This window comes from Tamandua tetradactyla, chromosome 1 (genome assembly GCF_023851605.1).
Source record: "Tamandua tetradactyla isolate mTamTet1 chromosome 1, mTamTet1.pri, whole genome shotgun sequence".
In the NCBI taxonomy this organism is placed as follows: domain Eukaryota; kingdom Metazoa; phylum Chordata; class Mammalia; order Pilosa; family Myrmecophagidae; genus Tamandua; species Tamandua tetradactyla.
In genome coordinates, this window is record NC_135327.1 from 145,945,771 (window position 1) to 145,966,066 (window position 20,296).

Consider the following 20,296-nt stretch of genomic DNA (forward strand, 5'->3'; position numbering starts at 1 on the left):
TTGCCAAAAATCTGTAATATTAATCTATAATCTCATCTTTGGGTACTGTTGTTTTTGTTATTGTGGCAGTCTGTATAACAGGTTAATGAAGGATGCAAACAACATGAGTGTGTGTAATATATATACACACATTTATATATAAAATGCCAAACAAAAAATCAGAAAATATAAACCAAACTCTGTTTTTCCAGGCTGTGAATAGTTATAGTACGGTTTAGGTAGTGAAGCCATTATTACATTTACATTTGTTGGGTTTATTTTTCTATCAAACTCTGTTGACCTGTAAACGTGATAAAATTTTAAAATGAAAACTTTTCTCATTCAGAGCACTTGAATTTATGATTTTCCTCTCAAAATTAACTATCTAAATTTAGAGCTTTCTCTTCCAACTGTGATGATAATATTGGTCCCTGTATTAGTAATTTTCTTTATGTAATTTTGGTTGCACTTTTTTGCAGATGATCTTCCTGAACTTCAGGCTGTTCAAAGTGATCCTACACAATCTGCCCTGTATCAGCTAAGTTCAGATGTTTCACATCAAGAATATCCAAGACCATCTTGGAACCAAAATACCTCAGAAATATCAGAAAATACTTACCGTGAAAATGAGGTGGATTGGCTAACAGAATTAGCAAATATTGCCACCAGTCCACAGAGTCCACTTATGCAGTGCTCATTTTATAACAGGTAGGAACATTGATTATGTTTTTATTAAAAACGCATATATTATTAGAAAAAGCTATTATGTACTTTTTTCCAGTTTTAAAATTATGCTTTTAACCACTAATGAATGGTTTACTTCAATTGAACATTAAACCAGAAAAGTCATTAGATTTTAGCTCCTGTGAGCTGTTTTACTCATACCATGTTTCATACTTTGAGAATTAGATAAAGGTGATATGAGAGCAACACAGTCAAAAATATTTGTTAAATTTTTATTGTCATCAAAAAGTAAATCAGGGATGCAGGGGTAGTTCAGTGGTAGAATTCTTGCCTGCCGTGCATGAGACCTGGGTTCAATTCCCAGCCCATGCACTCCCTCCCCCACCCCCACCCCGAAAAAAAAACAAACAAGCAAGCGAAGAAAAAAAAGAAAAAACAAACAAAAATTCAACAAATGACGCTGCGGTAACAGGATTGTCACATGGATAAAGAATGAAGTGTGACCCTGATTTTATATCATACAAAAAAAAAAAGCAAATCAGACCAAGAAATATTTTTACTGTATTTTATAGAAATGAAAATTGTATTTGTGTAAAGAGCTATAATTATAATAAACATTGTATTTTAAAACTTTTTTTAACCTTGACTTTGGTTCCTTTTGGTCTAGGTTTATTTTCTTCCACAGTGTACGTAGCTTATAATATTTATCCGATTGCCAGTACTAAAATTACTTGATACTAAAATCTTAGAAAAGTAGGGCTGCTGATGCGAAAAACCTTTGTTTCATATACTCAAATCAAAATTTACAAAAATGAGTTGTACTGTGATTTACGGAGATTTCTTGTTGATATTCCTAGTGAGAATTTAGAAAATAGCATTTCATTAATGACCTTTAAAATGTAAAAAGATACAAGTAAATATGTTGGTTTGTAGGGAAGATAAACACTCACACTGGCACTGATGTGGTTGGAAAGTGATATAACATGGTCACTGCTAGGTGATGTAGGAATAACTGTAAATTTGGGTAGTACTAAGTTTAATTCTTTGCTGTAGAATAAACTTTAGGCATGCAGCTGATTAAGTTATACTCCTTTTTTTTTTTTCTGTTCAGCAGGATTTCAATCTTGTTTAAATTCACTTTAGTTAACTTCGGTTTAATTCCATCTAATAAAAGATTTCTAGAGGAAAGAAAATATCCCCTTCAGATTATTATTTATTTTCTAGCCCCAGTTTTCATTGTAATAGTAATAGTCAAGAAGCTAAAAGTTCTTATTTAAGTATAAGGACTGTAGTAAAAGGTTTCAGTTAAAACACAACAACAACCTGATTTAATTCTAGGCTCCTTACCCCTCCCCCCATTTCTAATTTTAGAGAGCATATTTTTCTTTTTCTTTTTACTGGGGCAGGCACCGGGAAGCAAACCCGGTTTTACGGCATGACACGCGAGAACTCTGCCACTGAGCCCCCATTGCCCAACCAATACTTTTCATTTTTTACAACAAAGTCATAAGGATTAATAATATAGCTCATGGAAAGTTGAGTAAACTCTTCAGAAGAAAATAAATATAAATAAAACCATAAGTGAAGGGCATACCTTCCTGATGATATGAATTTATTCTCTACAGCACTTTTTATGCTTCCCTTCTTCCTAGGGAAAAACCAGAGATGCTCTACTGTCTTGCCTGCCTTCTAACACTATCAGTGGCTATTCAAGCAGCTTGTTCTAGAGTGTTAAATGATGTTAGTTTTTGAGTTTTGGATATCAGAAGTCGTAACTATACAGTACCCAGGGGTTCAGACTAGGTAAAATTGATAATATCCCTGCATAGAGGGAGGGATGAAGAGACTGATGGTATTAGTGTTTTAGACACATTTAGCATGTAAATTTTTACAGAACGTTTAGGCCATATATGTTTTGTAACATTGCATTTTTACTTCTGTTTGAAATGGTTAAACAGAAAAACAGATAAAACTTATTTTCTTTCATTAGTCATGAAGGCAAGAATAAATTAAGGAGTTTTTAGCAGTTTGTCCATTTTATAATACTTCCTATAAATTTAAATATATAATAAAAAGAAGTTGGGCAAAGATTAAACATTCAACATGTAATCTGAAATCCAAAAGTGATTGGAGAGTGCCTAAATTACATGGAGGTTTCAGGAACTTTTTATTTACAAAGTGATAATGAACATGGGAACAAAGTAGTTTCATAAAATACTCATTTAAAAATAATTTCTGCAAATGTATAATGAGAAAGCGTTAAGAATAAAATAACTTGAGAGGGTAAAAAAAATTTTAAGGAAGTAAAAGAAGAATTGGAAAATAAGATCCCTCGCTGTGCCTTTCTTTCTTAAATAGTTACAGACATAAATAAACTTTTTTGTTAAGCCCTAAATCCCTGTTTATTATCTCAGAGAAGTGTCTCAGAGAAGTGTCCTGAGTTGGGACCTTCATATGGATTTCCCACCTAACACTTGCTGTCTTCCTTTCTGCTGCTTTCCAAACTCCTGATTCAATACACATTGCTAATCCATCCTTTAATAAGTTTGCTTCTTACTTCTATCCCTCTCATGAATATCTGATGTATTTGGACCTCATTACATTTTGAGGAGGTTGTGATACTCTAAAGGAAGCACTACCCAGTAAATAAAGAGACTTTTGAGCAGAAAAGATGGGGGAGGGACAGTTTTTTTTAAGGTCATTCTTGGGGGGAAATACCTAGACCTTACATGTAGTTGCTTTTCAAGAGGTTTATATGAAAAAGCAAGAAATAGTGTGCAGTTATAAGGAATTGCAGATAGACTGTTTTCTGTTATAACAAGTTTAAGCATTTTGTTATAGTACCTTATTGTATCTGCCTAATGATAGGTGGTTGGTAGATAAAAGATCATTAAGTTTATGTACACTTTATTCATATTATGACAATTTATTCATGTTGCAACTTATGCATATTGAGTGCATGAAAGTACAAAGAATTGGATTGGGAACCTTGCACAGAGGATATTATCTTTCATAAATGAAAATATGCACATTTGTATGTACTTATAAATATGAATAAATGAAACAGTATTTAGTAAATTAAAATGCATTGTCAGATCTGAAAAAAATGCTGTTTAAAATGCATGAGGAGGGTTTGGGTAGGAAGTTGAGTTACGGAACAGTAAGTTAGGAATGAAATCTTGTTGTCTACCTAGTGTTTTCCATAGGTGTCTTACCTATAGTTACACTGGTGTTATGAATATGAAGTTCTTTTTCAGCAGAAGGAAAGAGCTGCTTTTTAAGGACCTGTACTTTATAATTGAAACTGCTGCTTTATTTTAGATCATCTCCTGTACACATTATAGCTACTAGCAAAAGTTTACATTCCTATGCACGCCCACCACCAGTGTCCTCTTCTTCTAAGAGTGAGCCAGCCTTCCCTCATCACCACTGGAAGCATGAAACACCAGTCAGACATGAAAGGGTGAGTTTATTCATTAAGTTAAACTTTTACAAAGTTTGCACAACAGTTGAAGTATTTTAACTTTTCCCTGTAAGAAATTCTTTTGAAATACATACAGATGGGAAATAGTATGTGTCATAGTTTTGCTAGTGATCTGGATTTGATTTTATGTGCTCTCTCTTACTGTTAAAAAAAGGTTATTACACATGGGAGCATGTATTTCATTAACACTTCTCCAAACTTCAGTTTTTGAAAGTAATATATTTTCCCCTAAGTTTAGAATGATTAAGAGGGCCTGAAGGCTTGAGATGGAAACAGGTATTATTAGCAAGATACATTAAAAAATACAAAGGTTTTATAATATTTTCTCCATAGGCAAATAGTGAGTCAGAATCTGGCATTTTCTGCATGTCCTCCCTCTCTGATGATGATGATTTAGGATGGTGCAATTCTTGGCCTTCAACAGTTTGGCACTGTTTTTTGAAAGGTAAAACAAAACAAAAAAAATGACTTTTTTTTTACAGCTTGTTTGTGTAACACACTAGTCATATCTAATATTTGTTTTCTACTTAAACTGTAGGTACACGAGTGTGCTTTCATAAGGGAAGCAATAAGGAGTGGCAGTATGTTGAAGATTTTGCTAGAGCCGAAGGCTGTGATAATGAGGAAGATCTCCAAGTGGACACTCACAAGGTAGATTTAAAATTCCTTCAGAATCTTTAAAAATGAAATATGTTTATTGTTAATCTGCAAGAAAATTCCCCATTTACTTTCATATTTAAATGATGCCTTACATTTAGGTAGAGGTTTTATGACTACTTTGTTGCCTAGCCTGGTGGAAAGGAACAATGGGTTTACGTTTCTAATTATGCTTTCTTAGATGTGGAAAAGAGTTTATTTCTTAACATTTTCTATTGGGGAAAACTGAATTGGCTATGAAAATAAATATACCAACAGGTAATCTACAAGGTGGTTAATACTATCCCATATGGATAACTGAGAGTTGATTATATTGTTACTTTTCAATGATGCCACAAAACACTGGCATTTTCTAAATTGCTAAGCAAAAGTAGTAATTAGTAACATTAGGCTAAATATTGGTTGACACCTTTTACTTTGAAATCTTTAATTTCTGCAACTCTACTATAGTCAGAAAAAGTGAGTATGTGAAGTGTGCTTATTTAAAATTCCTTTTTTGATCCAGCCTATCCCTTAGCGTTGAGTCTCTTGAGAAATAGTCCTGACTCGGCTGCATTCAATTTCTCCCGTTCACTGTTACTCTTCATTATAGTGAAGCCTACCATAGTCTGACTGTCCTCTACTACTCTGAAGTTTGCCTCAAAGGTTATTAGCTTTATTCAGATCTCTAGGAGTAGAGACTTTCGTCTATTCTATTTGACTTCTCTGCAAACGGAAGAAATCTTGCCTTGATTAATGTAGCATGGCAGTACCTTGATTCTCCTTCTAGTGCTTCAGTTATTTTGACTGCCTACTTGTCTGCTCATACTGTTGAATGTTCTACCCCTCTTCACCAATTCTTTGCCCATAATGTCAGCAACACCTCCGTGGTGGCTTGTGGGAAGCACTCTGAAGCTGGAGTCAGGAAACCTGGGCTCTCTCTCTCTAACTTTTCCAGCAGCTATTTGTTTGACTGACCTTAGGCAGTTAATATACCTACTGGCTTCCTGATCTGTAAAATGGGATTGGATTAGTTTTTAGATCTGTATAGCTCTAAAAATTATAACATTCTTTAATTCAGTTATTTACAGATATGTCGATAAGCTTCACCTGCACATTGCCACCTGCATGTTAGACATTTTTACATAAATATCAATCAGTTTTTTAAACTCAGCTCAGCATGACCAAAATTGGACTCACCTTTTCCTTCCTGGCTCATTTTTTCCCTGTCTTTCAAAAGTATTCTATCTTCTTGATTCCTAGCTTTAAAACCATGAAGTTCTTTCACTATTCCCTTTCTTTTCTTCATATGCCATTGATCAGTTTTATTTCCATAGAGATTTTTCTTACAGTCTTTTTCAGTCATTAATAATGACTGGATACTATAATTAACTGTTGGCATGTTTGTCTCCTTTGTTTTTCTATGAATATATGAATTATGTCTTGTTAATGTTTTTATTTTAAGAGGCTAGCACCAGGCATGCACTAAATGCTCAATAAATATTGGTTGAATTTTAATTCCAGTTTTATTTATTTGTCAGTTCAGGACTGTAATGGGTTTCCTTCCTTATATCCTCTTAATTGAATATTTGAGATACCTACTTTATTATGCAATCATTGTTATCATCTTAAAATGAACAATCATATTAACAAAAATACTTTCATTAGCATCTTTATATTCTCTAAAAATTTAAGCACTTTGCATGTCTTTAAGATACCTTTCCTAACTGGACCCTCCTTTTCAGCCCCAACTCACATTATATTGTTATCTAATTCTCAGCATGCCCCAAAGTTGTTTATTACAATTATTCCTGGTACAAAGCATGTTCTTTCACTTTTCTAAAAAGTTCATTCTTTTAAATCTCAGTTGAAATGGGGATTGAAAGTCCTCCCTAATCTTTCTCTTTTGGAATTAATGTCTTCCTTTATTAAAACACCCATTAGCATTTTTAATTTTAAATTAAAGTTCTTATTCATTTCTGTTTTATATTGTAGTTATTTTTCCTCACTAATGTTTTGAAAGCTCTTTGGAGGCAGGGATCCTGTTTATTCATTTTTACCTTTCTCACAGTCTTGCTTATACAGTCTTGTATTAGAAACGTAATTATGTGTTGAATAGAACATTTCCAATTCATTGACTCTTTTCACATATTTACAGGACTATGGTTCTGATGGTCTAAAATTATTATCACATGAAGAAAGTTTATCATTTGGCGAGTCTGTACTGAAGTTGACTTTTGATCCTGGTACAGTGGAAGATGGTTTACTTACTGTAGAGTGTAAGCTGGACCACCCTTTCTATGTTAAAAATAAAGGTACGGCTTCAGTTGAATTTGTAGTAACTTTTAAAAGAAAGCTTCTTAAATCCTTAAATTATGTTTTGTGACTTTGATGATTAAAAATAAAATTAAGGGAAAATTTCTTTCAAACTAAATAAAATTGCCACAGGAAATGCTTGCAGTAATACCTAATGATGTTTAAATATCTTAGCATACACGGGAAAATTTATATTCATGTAGCATACTATATAATAAGCACTGTTTTATCTTGGAATAGTTTAGGGAATGAAATAATCTAGATAATCACATTTTGGTTTAGAATTGACAAATATGCTGTAAACCTGCATCATTTTTCAGAGCCTTCTTACTCTGAACACCATATTCAATGTTACTTCAATAATTCAGACCATTTCAGGGTCTCAGTCTTCGTTTATCATCATCAACTGTCATATACATTGATGGAAGTGGTGATTGATATAGGGATCTATTTCAAAAATGCTGAATTAAACTAGGTTGGGGGGCTTTTACACTGCATAAAGGAAATACATGTCTAAGACTTGTTTTATTGAAATATTATGTACATTCTAGTTTCCAAGCTGCCGGAATGCAGTATACCAGAAACAGAACAGATTTTAAAAGGGGGAATTTATTAAGTTGTAAGTTTACAGTTTGAAGGCGGTGAAAATGTCCCAGTTAAGGTAAATCTATAAAAATATCCAAATTAAGGCACCAATAAGAGTTTACCTTCACTCAAGAAAGGCCACTGACATTCAGGGTTTCTCTCTCAACTGGAAAGGCGCATGGTGAACATGGCGATGTCTGCTAGCTTTCTCTCTAGGGTTCTTGTTTCATGAAGCTCCCCCAGAGGTGTTTTCCCTCATTTCCAAAGATCTCTGGTTATATGAGCTCTCATAGTTCTCATGGCTCCTTCCAAAATGGTTCCCTTTTAAAGGATTCCAGTAAGCTAATCAGGACTCACCTGGAATGGTGGGTCACACTTCCCTCTAATCAAACGTTAATACCCACAACTGGGCATGCCACATCTTCATGGAGATAACCTAGTCATATTTCCAACCTACAGTGCTGAGTAGGGATTAAAAGAAACAGCTGCCTCCAGAAGATGGATCAGGATTAAAACATGGTTTTTCTGGGGTGCATAATCCTTTCAAAACTGTGTAATATATGTCTTGGGTTAGAAGATCTCAACAGATTTACTTGAAGTGACAATTATTTATTCTTAACGTATAGAAATAATGGGTCCGTTGTATAATAAATAGGGTGGTTTCTATCAATCTCCATATGTTATGTGACTTGTGTAATTTTAGGTTGGTCATCATTTTATCCAAGCTTGACTGTGGTACAGCATGGCATTCCATGTTGTGAAATTCATATTGGCGATGTATGTCTACCTCCTGGACACCCCGATGCCATTAATTTTGATGATTCAGGTGTTTTCGATACATTTAAAAGGTAAGATTGGATTAATTTTCGATTTTCTTTTCTGTTAAGGTTTATCCTTAATCTCCATAATGATTGCGAAGTCAAATATTTAAGAGGTCAAATCTTTAAAAATTTAAAAATTATAAAAGAACTATTAGAGGAAAGTGTATATATTTATAGGTATATGATGAAGTGTATATATGTGATATGATAAAATGAAAAAATATTAGGTAATTTGAGTAAAATAATAGCTCATGGGGATTTTTGAAGAGTAGTCATATAGGAAAAGTGAGTTTATAAAACATTATAATTAGATTATGAAAAAATAACACATTCTATGGCAAAGAGTCAATAAATCAGTTTTGATAGTTATATAAAAAAATTCATGTATATGACCAGTTGCTTTCAGTCTAAGTCATAGTGTCTTTTATAGTTAATCAGATCTCTTTTTCCTTTAATTTTATCTTTGTATTATATTCATTTTGGCCCAAAGCATTAGTTATATGGTTTAATAGTAAAAATAACAGAAAACTGGCATTTGGAAAGAGTTGTACAGGGAAATGATTTTCCTGAGATCACCTTGCTGCTAAGTGGCAGAGTAAGAAAAGAACCCAGGTGTCCTGACATTGTGGTATTTTGAAATGGTAGTGCTAGTTTCTAAAGTGATTGTGCAAGCTGAACAACCTTGTATAGTCCAAACTACTCTTGTAAAGTCCTTAAATCACCTAAAAAGTATAGTTTGTATGGATTTGTATATATAATTCTATGTAGTAATTTTTATTTATACTACAGTTTGAGAAGAACTGAGCTAGATTCAAAGAAGGTAACCCAGAAAAAGTCTATATGCCAATATCTTGGATTTTAAGACTCATTCTGTAAGATAATTATTAAATCTGGAGGCACATATAGGTACTAAGTAAGCAACTTGAGAGTTGCTACTGGTCTGTAGATTTTATTTCATTCAATTTACTGTAATAAAATACAGCATTATTATTTGTTTATACTAAGGGAAAAATAAGCTAAAATTAAAATAAATCTAGTATATGTCTTGGCACAGGACATATGCTCAAAAAATTACATGTGACAACATGGATGTAACTTGAAGAAATACTGAGTGAAATAAGCCATACAAAAGAATACATGTATGTCCTCTTTGAAAAATTGTATTATCTCACTGATTTGAAGTAGAGTAATCAAAATCATAGAGTCAGAATCTAGAATAATGGTAACTAGGAGACAGGTGGGCATAAGGAAATGGGCAGATAAGACTTAAAATGTACAGGGTTCCTATTTGGAATGAAGGAAATGTTGGTAATGGATGGTGGTGATGGAGCACAACATTGTCAACATAATTAGTAGACCTGAAATAAATTTATGAATGTGATTAAAAGGGGAAATACTAGATTGTATATATATAACAATAAAATTTTAAAAAAGTTTCCATGAAACTATACTACACGAATTGTGAACCTTAAGTTAAATCTGTACTATAATTAATAGTATAATTATAAAAATGTACTTTCATCAATTGTAACAAATGTTCCACAGCAATGCAAGCTGTTTATAACAGGGTGGCATATGGGAATCCTGAATTTTATGCAGAATTGTTTGGTAAACCAACATTTCTCTAATAAAGGAAGAAAAAAATTATCTGCAAACTTGGAATCTGAATGCTGTTTGGTTACAACCCTCATATATACTCTTTGAAAAGTTTTATAAAAATGAGACAAAATTTTAAGGTCTGATATTTCGAGGCATTCTTGGGACATGGATCAGTGATAACTCTTATGTTTGCCGAGAATGTAAACTGATACAAAATTTTTGAGAGATTAAAGCGCAGTTCCATTCCTCTGTATATATACCTTAGAGACATAAATTCTTCTAGACACGCACTAGAAGATAGATGAATAAATTTGTAGCTCTATTGCTCGTGATAGCAAAAATGTTAAAACAATATCAGTGTCAACTTGACAGTGAAAAAATAAATTGTAATGTAATCATACAGTGGAATTCTTTTTACTAGTAGAAAAGGAATAAACTTTAGCTATACATTTTAAAACATGGATCAGCTTGTTTTTTTATCATCACAATCAACTTTTTTTCTTTTTTGTGAAAAATAACATATATATAAAAAAGCAATAAATTTCAAAACACATCACAACGATTAGTTGTAGAACAGATCTTAGAGTTTGGTATGGGTTACAATTCCACAATTTTAGGTTTTTACTTCTAACTGCTCTAAGATACGGGAGACTAAAAGAAATATCAATTTGATGATTCACTAATCATACTCCTTTGTTAAATCCTACCTTTTCTGTACATCTCCATCATCACCTTTGATCTTTTTCCCACTCTTTAAGGGGTATTTGGTCTATGCCCATTCTAACTTTTCCATATTGGTATTGGGAAGGGGCTTTCAATAACATGGATAGGGGTATGGAACTAGTTGATATTCTGTAGAGGCTGGCTCTCTGCATTTCAGGACTTACTTGGTCCAGGGACCCATCTAGAGGTTGTAGGTTTTTGTAAAGTAGTGCTTGGAACCTTTGTAGAATCTTACATAATGCCCTATGCGTTTCTATGGTTTGGATTGGGGTTTGGCAAGCTATGATAGGTAGCAATGTATAACTGAAGCTTGAATAAGAGTCATCTCTAGAGTAGCCTCTCAACTTTATTTGAACTCTCTCAGCCACTGATACCTTATTCGTTATACTTCTTTTCCCCCTTTTGGTCAGAATGGCATTGTTGATCCCATGGTACCTGGGCCAGGCTATCCCTGGGGGTCAATTTTCATGCCACAAGGGAGACTTTTACCCCTGGGTGTCCTGTCCCACGTAGTGGGGAGGGCTATTGTTTTACTTTGCAGAGTTGGGCTTAGAGAGAGGCCACATCTGAGCAACAAGAGGTTCTTCAGAGGTGATTCTTAGGCATACTTATAGGTAGGCTAAGCTTCTCTGCTATATACATAATCTTTACAAGAGCAAGCCTCAAGATCAAGGGCTTGGCCTATTGATTTGGATGTCTCTAATGTTTGACACAGTATTAGGGGTTTGCTCAGTGGTAAAGTTTAATCTGTATTTTTTCTCCCATCCCTCAAGGGACTTTGCCTATATATTTTTTGATTATCTGCTTAACATACTTTGGAGTGTATCCAGGCATTACATTAAGCTATACAGAATTAAGGCTCTCATTCCTCTTCTGGGCTCCCTGTGTTTGAATTAAAACATGGATCAATTTTAAAATTTAAAATTAGCTAATTAACTCGGGACTCAGCATGTAGTCATATTCAAGGCTAGGATATGTAAATATGTATACACACACACACACATATATACCTTGTATATATTATACAAAGCAAAATCAGCAAAGGAAAAGGCATGGTGTAAAATCTGGGGCAAGCAGGCACAAACTTTAATCTTCAATCTTGTAAGCAGAGGTATCAGGGATAGCAGTCAGGTCTGCTGTGTTAACTTTTCTTCAAAGCAATACATTATATAATTAGCACATTAACATAATCAATATTGCTATATATACGTTGTGTTTATTAATAGCATGTTTTTTAATAAAACTATTTTTAAAGCAAGGTAATTGATAAACTTCAGGATAGTGATTATCTCTGGGAGGGGCAAATGTGGAACTTCAGTGATACTATAAATACTATGTTTCTTAATTTGGATTGTGGATTCACTGGTATTTATTTGTATGTGTTAAAACTTACTCGTCATATAAATATTATATATGAACTATTGTGTAGTGCAAAACTTTGTTTTTTAAAGCAGAAGGGAAAACTTGGGTACCTAATTCCTATCTTTTTAAGATGGCACGTTCTCAGAAACGAATGATATTAGCAGTCACTCTTAGTATGACCTTGGACGTTGATCTCTCTTTTTTTTTGCATAGGCAGGCACCGGGAATCATTGAACCCGGGTTTGGCAGGCGAGAACTCTGCCTGCTGAGCCATCATGGCCTGCCCAACATTGATCTGTTTTTACTGTTGAATATATAATATATATACAATATAGCAGCAATACCTCTCTTTCCCCCTCCTTCAAAGAACTGGAAATGGGCAGTTTCATCCACTAGAAGCCATAAAAAATTGATAAGCATGATGACTGTAGTAAACAATTCTTAAATTTTTAATTGTAGTAAACAGTCCTAATTGTAGAACTGAGTTACGACTTGGGGAGAGGATCGCATTGCTTAGCATAGGGGAAGGCAAAAGGAGAAAGAAAGAAAAAACCTTAGTCCAAGAGGGGACCCCAGAATAAATTCCCAGGTACCATTTGGGGATTTAGGACAAGCTCTTTGATCGTGACATACAGAGAAGGACATCTGAGGACATTCTAGCTTGGTAAGGACCAGAAGGCAGCAATAAGTTGATGTGCTTTTAAACACTAGTACCAAGTGAGAGCATTATTTAAAGAAGTCCATTCTAAGGCCTCGAAAATTGGGTCCGGTCTTCAGGACATCAAGCAGGTTTAAAATAGTCACTTTTGACTTTGTGAAGTTTGCATTGCTCTTCAAAGGAAAGAATTTAACAAGACACCACTATGTAATCAGCCACTGTAAATACATTAACTTATTTAATCTTCATTATTCTGTTAGTAGATTATATCCTCATTTTGCAGAGAGGGAACTAAAGTCTCAGAGAAGCTAAGGAACATGCCAAAAGATAGCCAGTTAGTGACACAATTAGAATTCAAGTCTTTATCTTATAAGGATTCCAGAGTCTGTACTCTGTTAATCTAGGTTACTTTTACAATAATATCATATACCCTTAATGCCCTACTGTGTGCCAGCCTCTGTCCTAAGTACCTTACAGATATTGTTCTTTTGGTAACACTGTGAAGCATGTATTGTCATACATATATATCTATTTAGATATATAGATATAGATATATACACTTATCATTTTACAGATAAGTAAACGCAGGCTAGGTGGTTTATTTAACTTGCCTAGGTAATATTACTAATAAGTGGCAGAGCTGGGATTTGAACCCAATTAAAATTTTATAGTATTATGTTCTCCAAAATTAGTTTATTTAACCCTTCCAGCCATTCAGTGGAATACTGGAGAGCCCAGGATATACTGGGCATTTACTTAAATCAGTTACAACGTGGGCCCTGCCATCTTTACTTCTGGTCTAGAGAAGGAAATGGATTATTAAATGTATACAATATGGTAAATGCTGATTGAGATGCAGCATAGCACGGCAGGAGGAGGAGCTCTGGAGCTTGTCCTGCCTAGATTCAAATCCTGGCTCTGCAGTGCCTTTGCTGGGTAACCTTGGGTTAGTTAACCTTTCTTCAGTTCTTTTTAATTTTAAATTATAAAATGTGGATAATATTGGAAAGAGGTTTAAATGAGTTAATATATGTGACATGGTTAATAAGTATTACATTGTTATGGAGCTTTTTATGAGTAATGATTTAGCAAGGTGAGAAAGGGCATTCTAAGCTTAAGGGAAAGCATAGAGGTGTGAAACTGCACATTTCAGAAACTGTGGGTAGTTTGGTGAAGAGGATGAATAACTTATCTGAGGGGTTGTAGCAAAGGATTAAGCTGTTTAGATATTTTTGTCATATTTTAAGAGGCAGTCATGCCAAAATCCTGAATTCTTTGACTAAATATTTCAAATTGATTTAAATTATATCCATAATGGGAATAGATGATGGTTAAGTTTGTGCCACTAGAGGGTAGTTTTTTCAAATTTCAGTAGTTATTTTACCCTATTTTAAAGTCTTTTGGTATTTTTAATTGTAATTTAATATTTTCCTTCATTGGAGGTTAAATTTATGTAGATTCATTTATAATGCATAGGTTTACAGTTGTTCTGAATTATGTATGGGAGAGGCCTAAGATGTTTTACAAAACTTGCAACACTATAAAGCAAACATTGCTTTTCCAACATAATATGATGGCTAAGGATTTATTAGATTATTTTGTAATCATAGTTTAAGTCTGCCTAGTTCATGTAAATCATTTTTTAAAAAATACATTGTGATGATTAATAGAATTTTATTATAAGTGAATGGAATGCATATCATTCATTTTGCTTTCTCAGTCTGTCTGTAGAATAATTCATAAAGCTATATTTTTTACCTTTAGGCAGATTCATTCCTATAGCTAATAACAACTGTTTTGATATGCGAAATTCTGTTTCACAGAGAGAAGTAGAAGTTGGTTTCAGAATAAAAGCTGAATAAAAGGTTTTCTGTCAAGTAGAGATACAAAGTATATGCAGAAAGAGTTGATATTAGAACAAGAGAATTTTGATGGGCATATCTTTAGGCTGTGGTTTGCACTGGCTGTAATTGTTACCTATTTTCAATTAATAACATAATGATTTGTTCTTTTTGGGGTTAGTCAATGATTTTTCAGTTATCTGGCAGTGCGAGGTGTGGTGTGGGTGAGGAAGCCCAGGGCTTTTGAGGTAGGTAGCTCTGGGCTTAAATCCCAGTACTGTGGTCTTGGGTGAATACTGTAACTTTCTTAGTCTGTTTCTTCATATAAAATAGGGAATACCCTCCAAACAGGTTTCTTGAGAAGATCAAGAAAAAATATGCTCTCATAAACTGAATATACAGAACAAAATGTGACCTTTGCTCATAAATCTGGGTTTTCACTATGAATTTTTATGTTGCTAAGCTTTGTTATAATACATGGAAGGCTTTCTAGTGATACTGATATATGTATGTATGACTGCTTGTCTCTAAACAAATGGGCAAGCTTACTGTGTATCTTCAGTTCTTTTAACAGCTTATGAATCCCCATATCCACTTACCTTTTATCTTCGGAAATAGTTACTCTCTAGGCTGCTATATGCCTGCCATTCTATTTTAATATTCTAATTTTAGGCTCCTATATATAGGCCAAAAACCCAGATGATCAAATTTGTCAGCATTTAACCTAAAGTAAGAATAAATGGGTTGTGAGTGGATCTGGAAGGAGGTACTTGGTTATGAATAAAGTGTGTGGATTATAACATTCCTTTGAGGCTTCAAAATATTTATTTTTTTCAATTTCTTATTCTCAGCAGATAATTTTAAAAATATATTTGTCTTTGGATACATAAAGTTTCATTTTATAAGTAATTATCATTGTTAGAGATGTTAAGGTAGTGTTGGTACATTAAAAATACATTGAAATTTCCAATCAGATATTAAGAGGTTTTTTTAATCCTGTTTATACAAACCAGATAATCCAAATCAAATTAAAACCATGTTACTAATTGTTTTTAAAATTTTGTAGCTATGACTTCACACCTATGGATTCTTCTGCGGTTTATGTGTTAAGTAGTATGGCTCGTCAGCGTCGTGCATCTTTGTCTTGTGGAGGACCTGGTGGTCAAGACTTTACAAGATCTGGATTCACTAAAAACTGTGGCTCACCTGGATCATCACAGCTCTCTTCTAATTCTTTGTATGCTAAAGCTGTCAAAAACCACAGCTCAGGGACTGTGAGTGCCACTTCTCCTAACAAGTGCAAAAGACCAATGAATGCCTTCATGCTTTTTGCCAAAAAATACAGAGTTGAATATACTCAGATGTATCCAGGGAAAGATAACAGGTAAAAACAGTGATAATTCTGATTATAATAGCTGAGTAAAGTTTCATTGTAATTCAGTTTTATTGTTGAATTCTTTTAAAGTAAAAAGTGGAATTTTTTTTACATTTTTAAAAAAATATTTTTATTATAAACAATGGACATACAAACATTCTTGACATGGTTACTATCAGTGGCTCACAATATCATCACATAGTTGTGTATTCACCATGATCCTTTTTCTGAACATTTGCATCTCCCCAGCAAAAGAAAGATAAAAGAAATAACTTACATGCCATATCCCTAACTACTCCCTTTCATTGACCACTAGTATTTCAAGCTACTCAATTTATTTTAACTTTTGTTCCCCCATTATTTGTTTATTTTTTAACCATATTTTTTACTCATCTGTCCATACTGTAGATAAAAGGAGCATCAGACACAAGGTTTTCACAATCACAAACACACGGTTACACTGCGAAAGCTGTATCAGTAATTACTTTTAATACCTAACCAGATAGTTAGATTACCTAAGTGATAAAGGTCTACCTTTTAAAATAATATGAAATGCCATTTGCCTGTTGGAAGATAGAATTTTAACAACCAACATTTTCAGATATTAGCTCAGACATTTTAATCAATTTAAGCACTATAAAAAACATTAAACTTAATACCTGAAGATATATTCTTTTCAAATATTTTCAAATATTCTTTGATTCAAAGAATATTTCTATTTAGAACTAGAGATACATTTTTCTGGAGGATTCTTTTTCCTCTGTAATCTATCAGACTAAACAAAAGCTGGAAAAGAATAAGTTTGAGGTTCTTGTTTTAAGCCTGTGTTACAGACCTTGGAACAAAAAAAATCAGTAATTGGCTACTTTTAACTGGTTTTACTTGTAATGTTATGCAAGAAGTTAAAATATTCTATCACCAATTTATGTTAATTAAAATTTAATTTAGTGCATACTGTTTCTTTGAGCCCTGAGCTTGGACATTTCATGAAATCAAATGATTCTTTTGTTTAAAAAAAAACAACAACAACAAACCGAAAGGTACATAAGAGAATCGAAAGGCAGTTCAAGGTAGCTCGGTGGCACATTTTCACCTGCCATGCCAGAGACCTGGGTATGATTCCCAGAGACTGCCCATGTCAAAGAAAAAAAAGAGAGACACGAGCATTCATTATAGAAAAATGAAAACTGCTTATATATCAGGGATATACTTAAGGCTTTGACCTAATAGGCTTTTTTTTTTATTGTACACAACAAACAAACATATATTCTTGACATACATACTATACATGGTGTACAGTGGCTCACAATATCATCACATAGTTGTGTATTCATCATCATGATCATTTTTTTTTGAACATTGCATCTCTCCAGCAAAAGAAATGAAAAGAAAAAACTCATACATGCCATACCCCTTACTCCTCCCTCTCATTGACCACTAGTCTAATAGGCTTTAGGGGGCAATAATTAAATGTCATAAGCTTCCTTTAGTTAACTCCCTCTTCTCCCAAATCTAACCATATTCCTCTACCAAATCCATAGTCATGTCTGAAAACCCTTAATCATCAAGTGTTCTCTTGTCAAATAAATACTGTTCTGTTCTCTTTAGACAGGCCCTGATACTTTAGCAGCATCTTTTCAAATATAAAGGGCCTTTAAGAATAATTTAATTGGATCAGGCTGAATGTCCATTTTTTATTCTTTCTATGGAAAAAAGATGGTTAACTGTTCATTCGTTAGTATGTCCTCTAGGTTCTAAAATGTAGCTCAGTGAATCTCCTTGCATTCTTTTTTGTGAGCTTTATAGAAATGACTAGTATTTTCTTGTGTCATATCTCAAGGATGTACTTATTTTATATCTGTGTCATCCTATGCAATGCACAGGCTTGGGTACTTTGTAGTAAGTTGCCAAATATGTTGAAAGGCTGAATTTAGTTGTCCCCAGTAGAGTCCAAGAATAAAAATTAATTATAGTCCTTCCTACTTTCTTTTCTATATCTGTGACTTAATCTCTTAGGGCTTCTGCTGATCTTCTTCCTCTCAAACCCACCAGAAGCTCTGTGTATTAATATTATATTCTTCCAGTCTTACTGTTTCCCTGACAATCAAAACTACTATTTTCTTCACCCTTGATTTCATGAGAAAAGTCAAATGATTATCCATGTGAAGTAGCTCAGTTGTGAATTCAGGAGTGAATGTCTGATGAGCTTAATTGTATGTATTTACATTTTAAAAGAGAAGCTTCCTAATCCAAAAGCAGCTCTGATTCAGGAATTGATGATATGTTTATTTTTTAGTAAATTTCCCTTAAAAATACATTATTGTAAGTAACATTTTATTGAATATCTTTGCATTCGTTTCTGGGTATTTCTTTAGACCAGATTCCTAAATGTAGAATTACTAAGTCAAGAATTTTAAGGGCCCTTTCAACACCATTGAAATTTTGTGACTTTTGGCTGTTACCTGTGTGACTTTGGGTAATTAACCTAAGTTGTACTCTTCCATTTCTTCAGTGAAAAAGGGAGTGGGTTAAACTGTATTGTTTTTTTAAAATACAGCTTGGAATTCTACTTCTCTAGTGGCTAGTCGATGATCTTCTCATAGAAAATATAGTTTTAGAATTTAAAAACGCTCCTAAAGTGAAGTGCCCCCTCACATTTTTTTTAAACTGAGAAAATGATTGGTCATAGAAATTTAGTAATAGGAGCAGTGTTTCATTTCTTTGTGTTTCCTTCTTATGGTGTCTAATTTAAAACTTTGCACACAACCAGTACTTAATCATTAAATAGGGTTAGAAATAGGATTCATTAATAATTCTCTTTCCCCAACAGTAAGGTGTATTCTAGACTTATAAGACTTATAATTCTGGGTAACTGGACCATCAGTTTAGCTCCTTTAGGTTTTTTTTTCTTTCTATTCTTAAGTTGTCCGGTTGTATCTCATAATACCCCTTATTACTCATAAATCATAATTTTCTTTCCATTTTTTAGCACGGTTTGCCCATGTGGTATGGTATAATTATCTAACATGGAAGGAAATCCAAAGCACTGATCCATCTCTAAAGTGAAGGGGGAAATTACAGTTAATTTGGAATTTGTATCTTTTCACCCTTGCTAATAAGGATATGTCATAATTCAATGAATAAAGAAGTCCACATTTTGGGATAGATTGGTAGGGAGTGGATAATAGAATAATTAGGTCAGAGAAAGATAATTTAGGGATATCATCTTACATTGGTACAAACATTAAAAATAATAAAACTCACTACAAAAATTTTTAGATGATGTATTTATTTTATATTTGTTATGGGCAGGAAAATGATAAAGATTCATATAATCTATATTGTGCATATTTCATTTTAACATAAATGAAGATATAAATTTGTTTCCCAAGTGTCAGAAGCATTTCATGTTCTTATTTTGAAAGATTGAGATCGGTGTGTGGGTGTGAGAATAATTCTTATTGATGTAAGTGAACCAATTCTTTATTGTATCTTTAATGCAGACTATAAAAATTAGTTTTCATTTTAATCAAGGAAGATGCAGCACAATGTTTAGTTATAATTGACTTGCTGATAAAAAGATAAATGTATATTTACTACATACTTAAGTTATTTTTAAGTAGTAGAGCTTCTCTGGTTATCATTCTTCTAAAACATTGGCGCTTTGCTCTTCCACCTCTCTTTTGTATACGCTTTGTGCAGTCATCCCAGGATCTTCTGTCTTGTGTAAGTGTTTAAAAATGAGTGGTTAAAACTTTTTTATAGAAGGAGAGTGGTTTATATATCTGAGTGTCCAGAATGAGGCTGCATTAGGTTTGGGAGTGGAGTAACAGGTATAAATAGGAAATAGAATCAAACTTCAAACTTCTGTCATCGTGTATTTTATCAGTTTGACTTTTCCATACCCTAAGTAATACTATGAATATTACCTCAGGTTTACTTGATATTATCTTAGGAGATAAACAGTAAGTAAGGCTGTGCATAGTTAATGCCACCACTGTTTCACTATATTTACATGAATGAAAGAGGACTTTTATCAGAATTATTTGATGGGTTATGGGCACAAACAGAAAGTAAGAAGTTTCTAATATAAGTTGAATACTATATGGTACTTATATTTAAAACCAGTGTGACAGGCAATTTAAATCTTTTCTTTAAATAATTGTTTTCTTTAAAGTAAGCTTTGAGGAACATAATTTCAGATGTATTCTAGTTATTTTCAATGTCCTTTGA

General features: G+C 33.3%; 1 protein-coding gene and 1 non-coding gene across 4 annotated transcripts in view; both read left to right on the top strand.

Annotated features, from left to right (window-relative positions):
* The window catches only part of HBP1 (HMG-box transcription factor 1), a 33,893-nt gene that overhangs the window by 10,879 nt on the left and 2,718 nt on the right, over positions 1 to 20,296 (top strand). For all 3 annotated transcript variants that reach the window (XM_077164689.1, XM_077164842.1, XM_077164770.1), the window contains exons 3-9: positions 459 to 687; positions 3,985 to 4,126; positions 4,481 to 4,592; positions 4,686 to 4,798; positions 6,942 to 7,098; positions 8,388 to 8,532; positions 15,755 to 16,072. In XM_077164689.1, coding sequence (XP_077020804.1) covers positions 459 to 687; positions 3,985 to 4,126; positions 4,481 to 4,592; positions 4,686 to 4,798; positions 6,942 to 7,098; positions 8,388 to 8,532; positions 15,755 to 16,072 — 1,216 coding nt within the window. The remainder of the gene's footprint in view (positions 1 to 458; positions 688 to 3,984; positions 4,127 to 4,480; positions 4,593 to 4,685; positions 4,799 to 6,941; positions 7,099 to 8,387; positions 8,533 to 15,754; positions 16,073 to 20,296) is intronic.
* On the top strand, positions 965 to 1,035 carry TRNAG-GCC (transfer RNA glycine (anticodon GCC)). The gene has a single exon. It is a non-coding gene; the product is annotated as a tRNA-Gly (tRNA).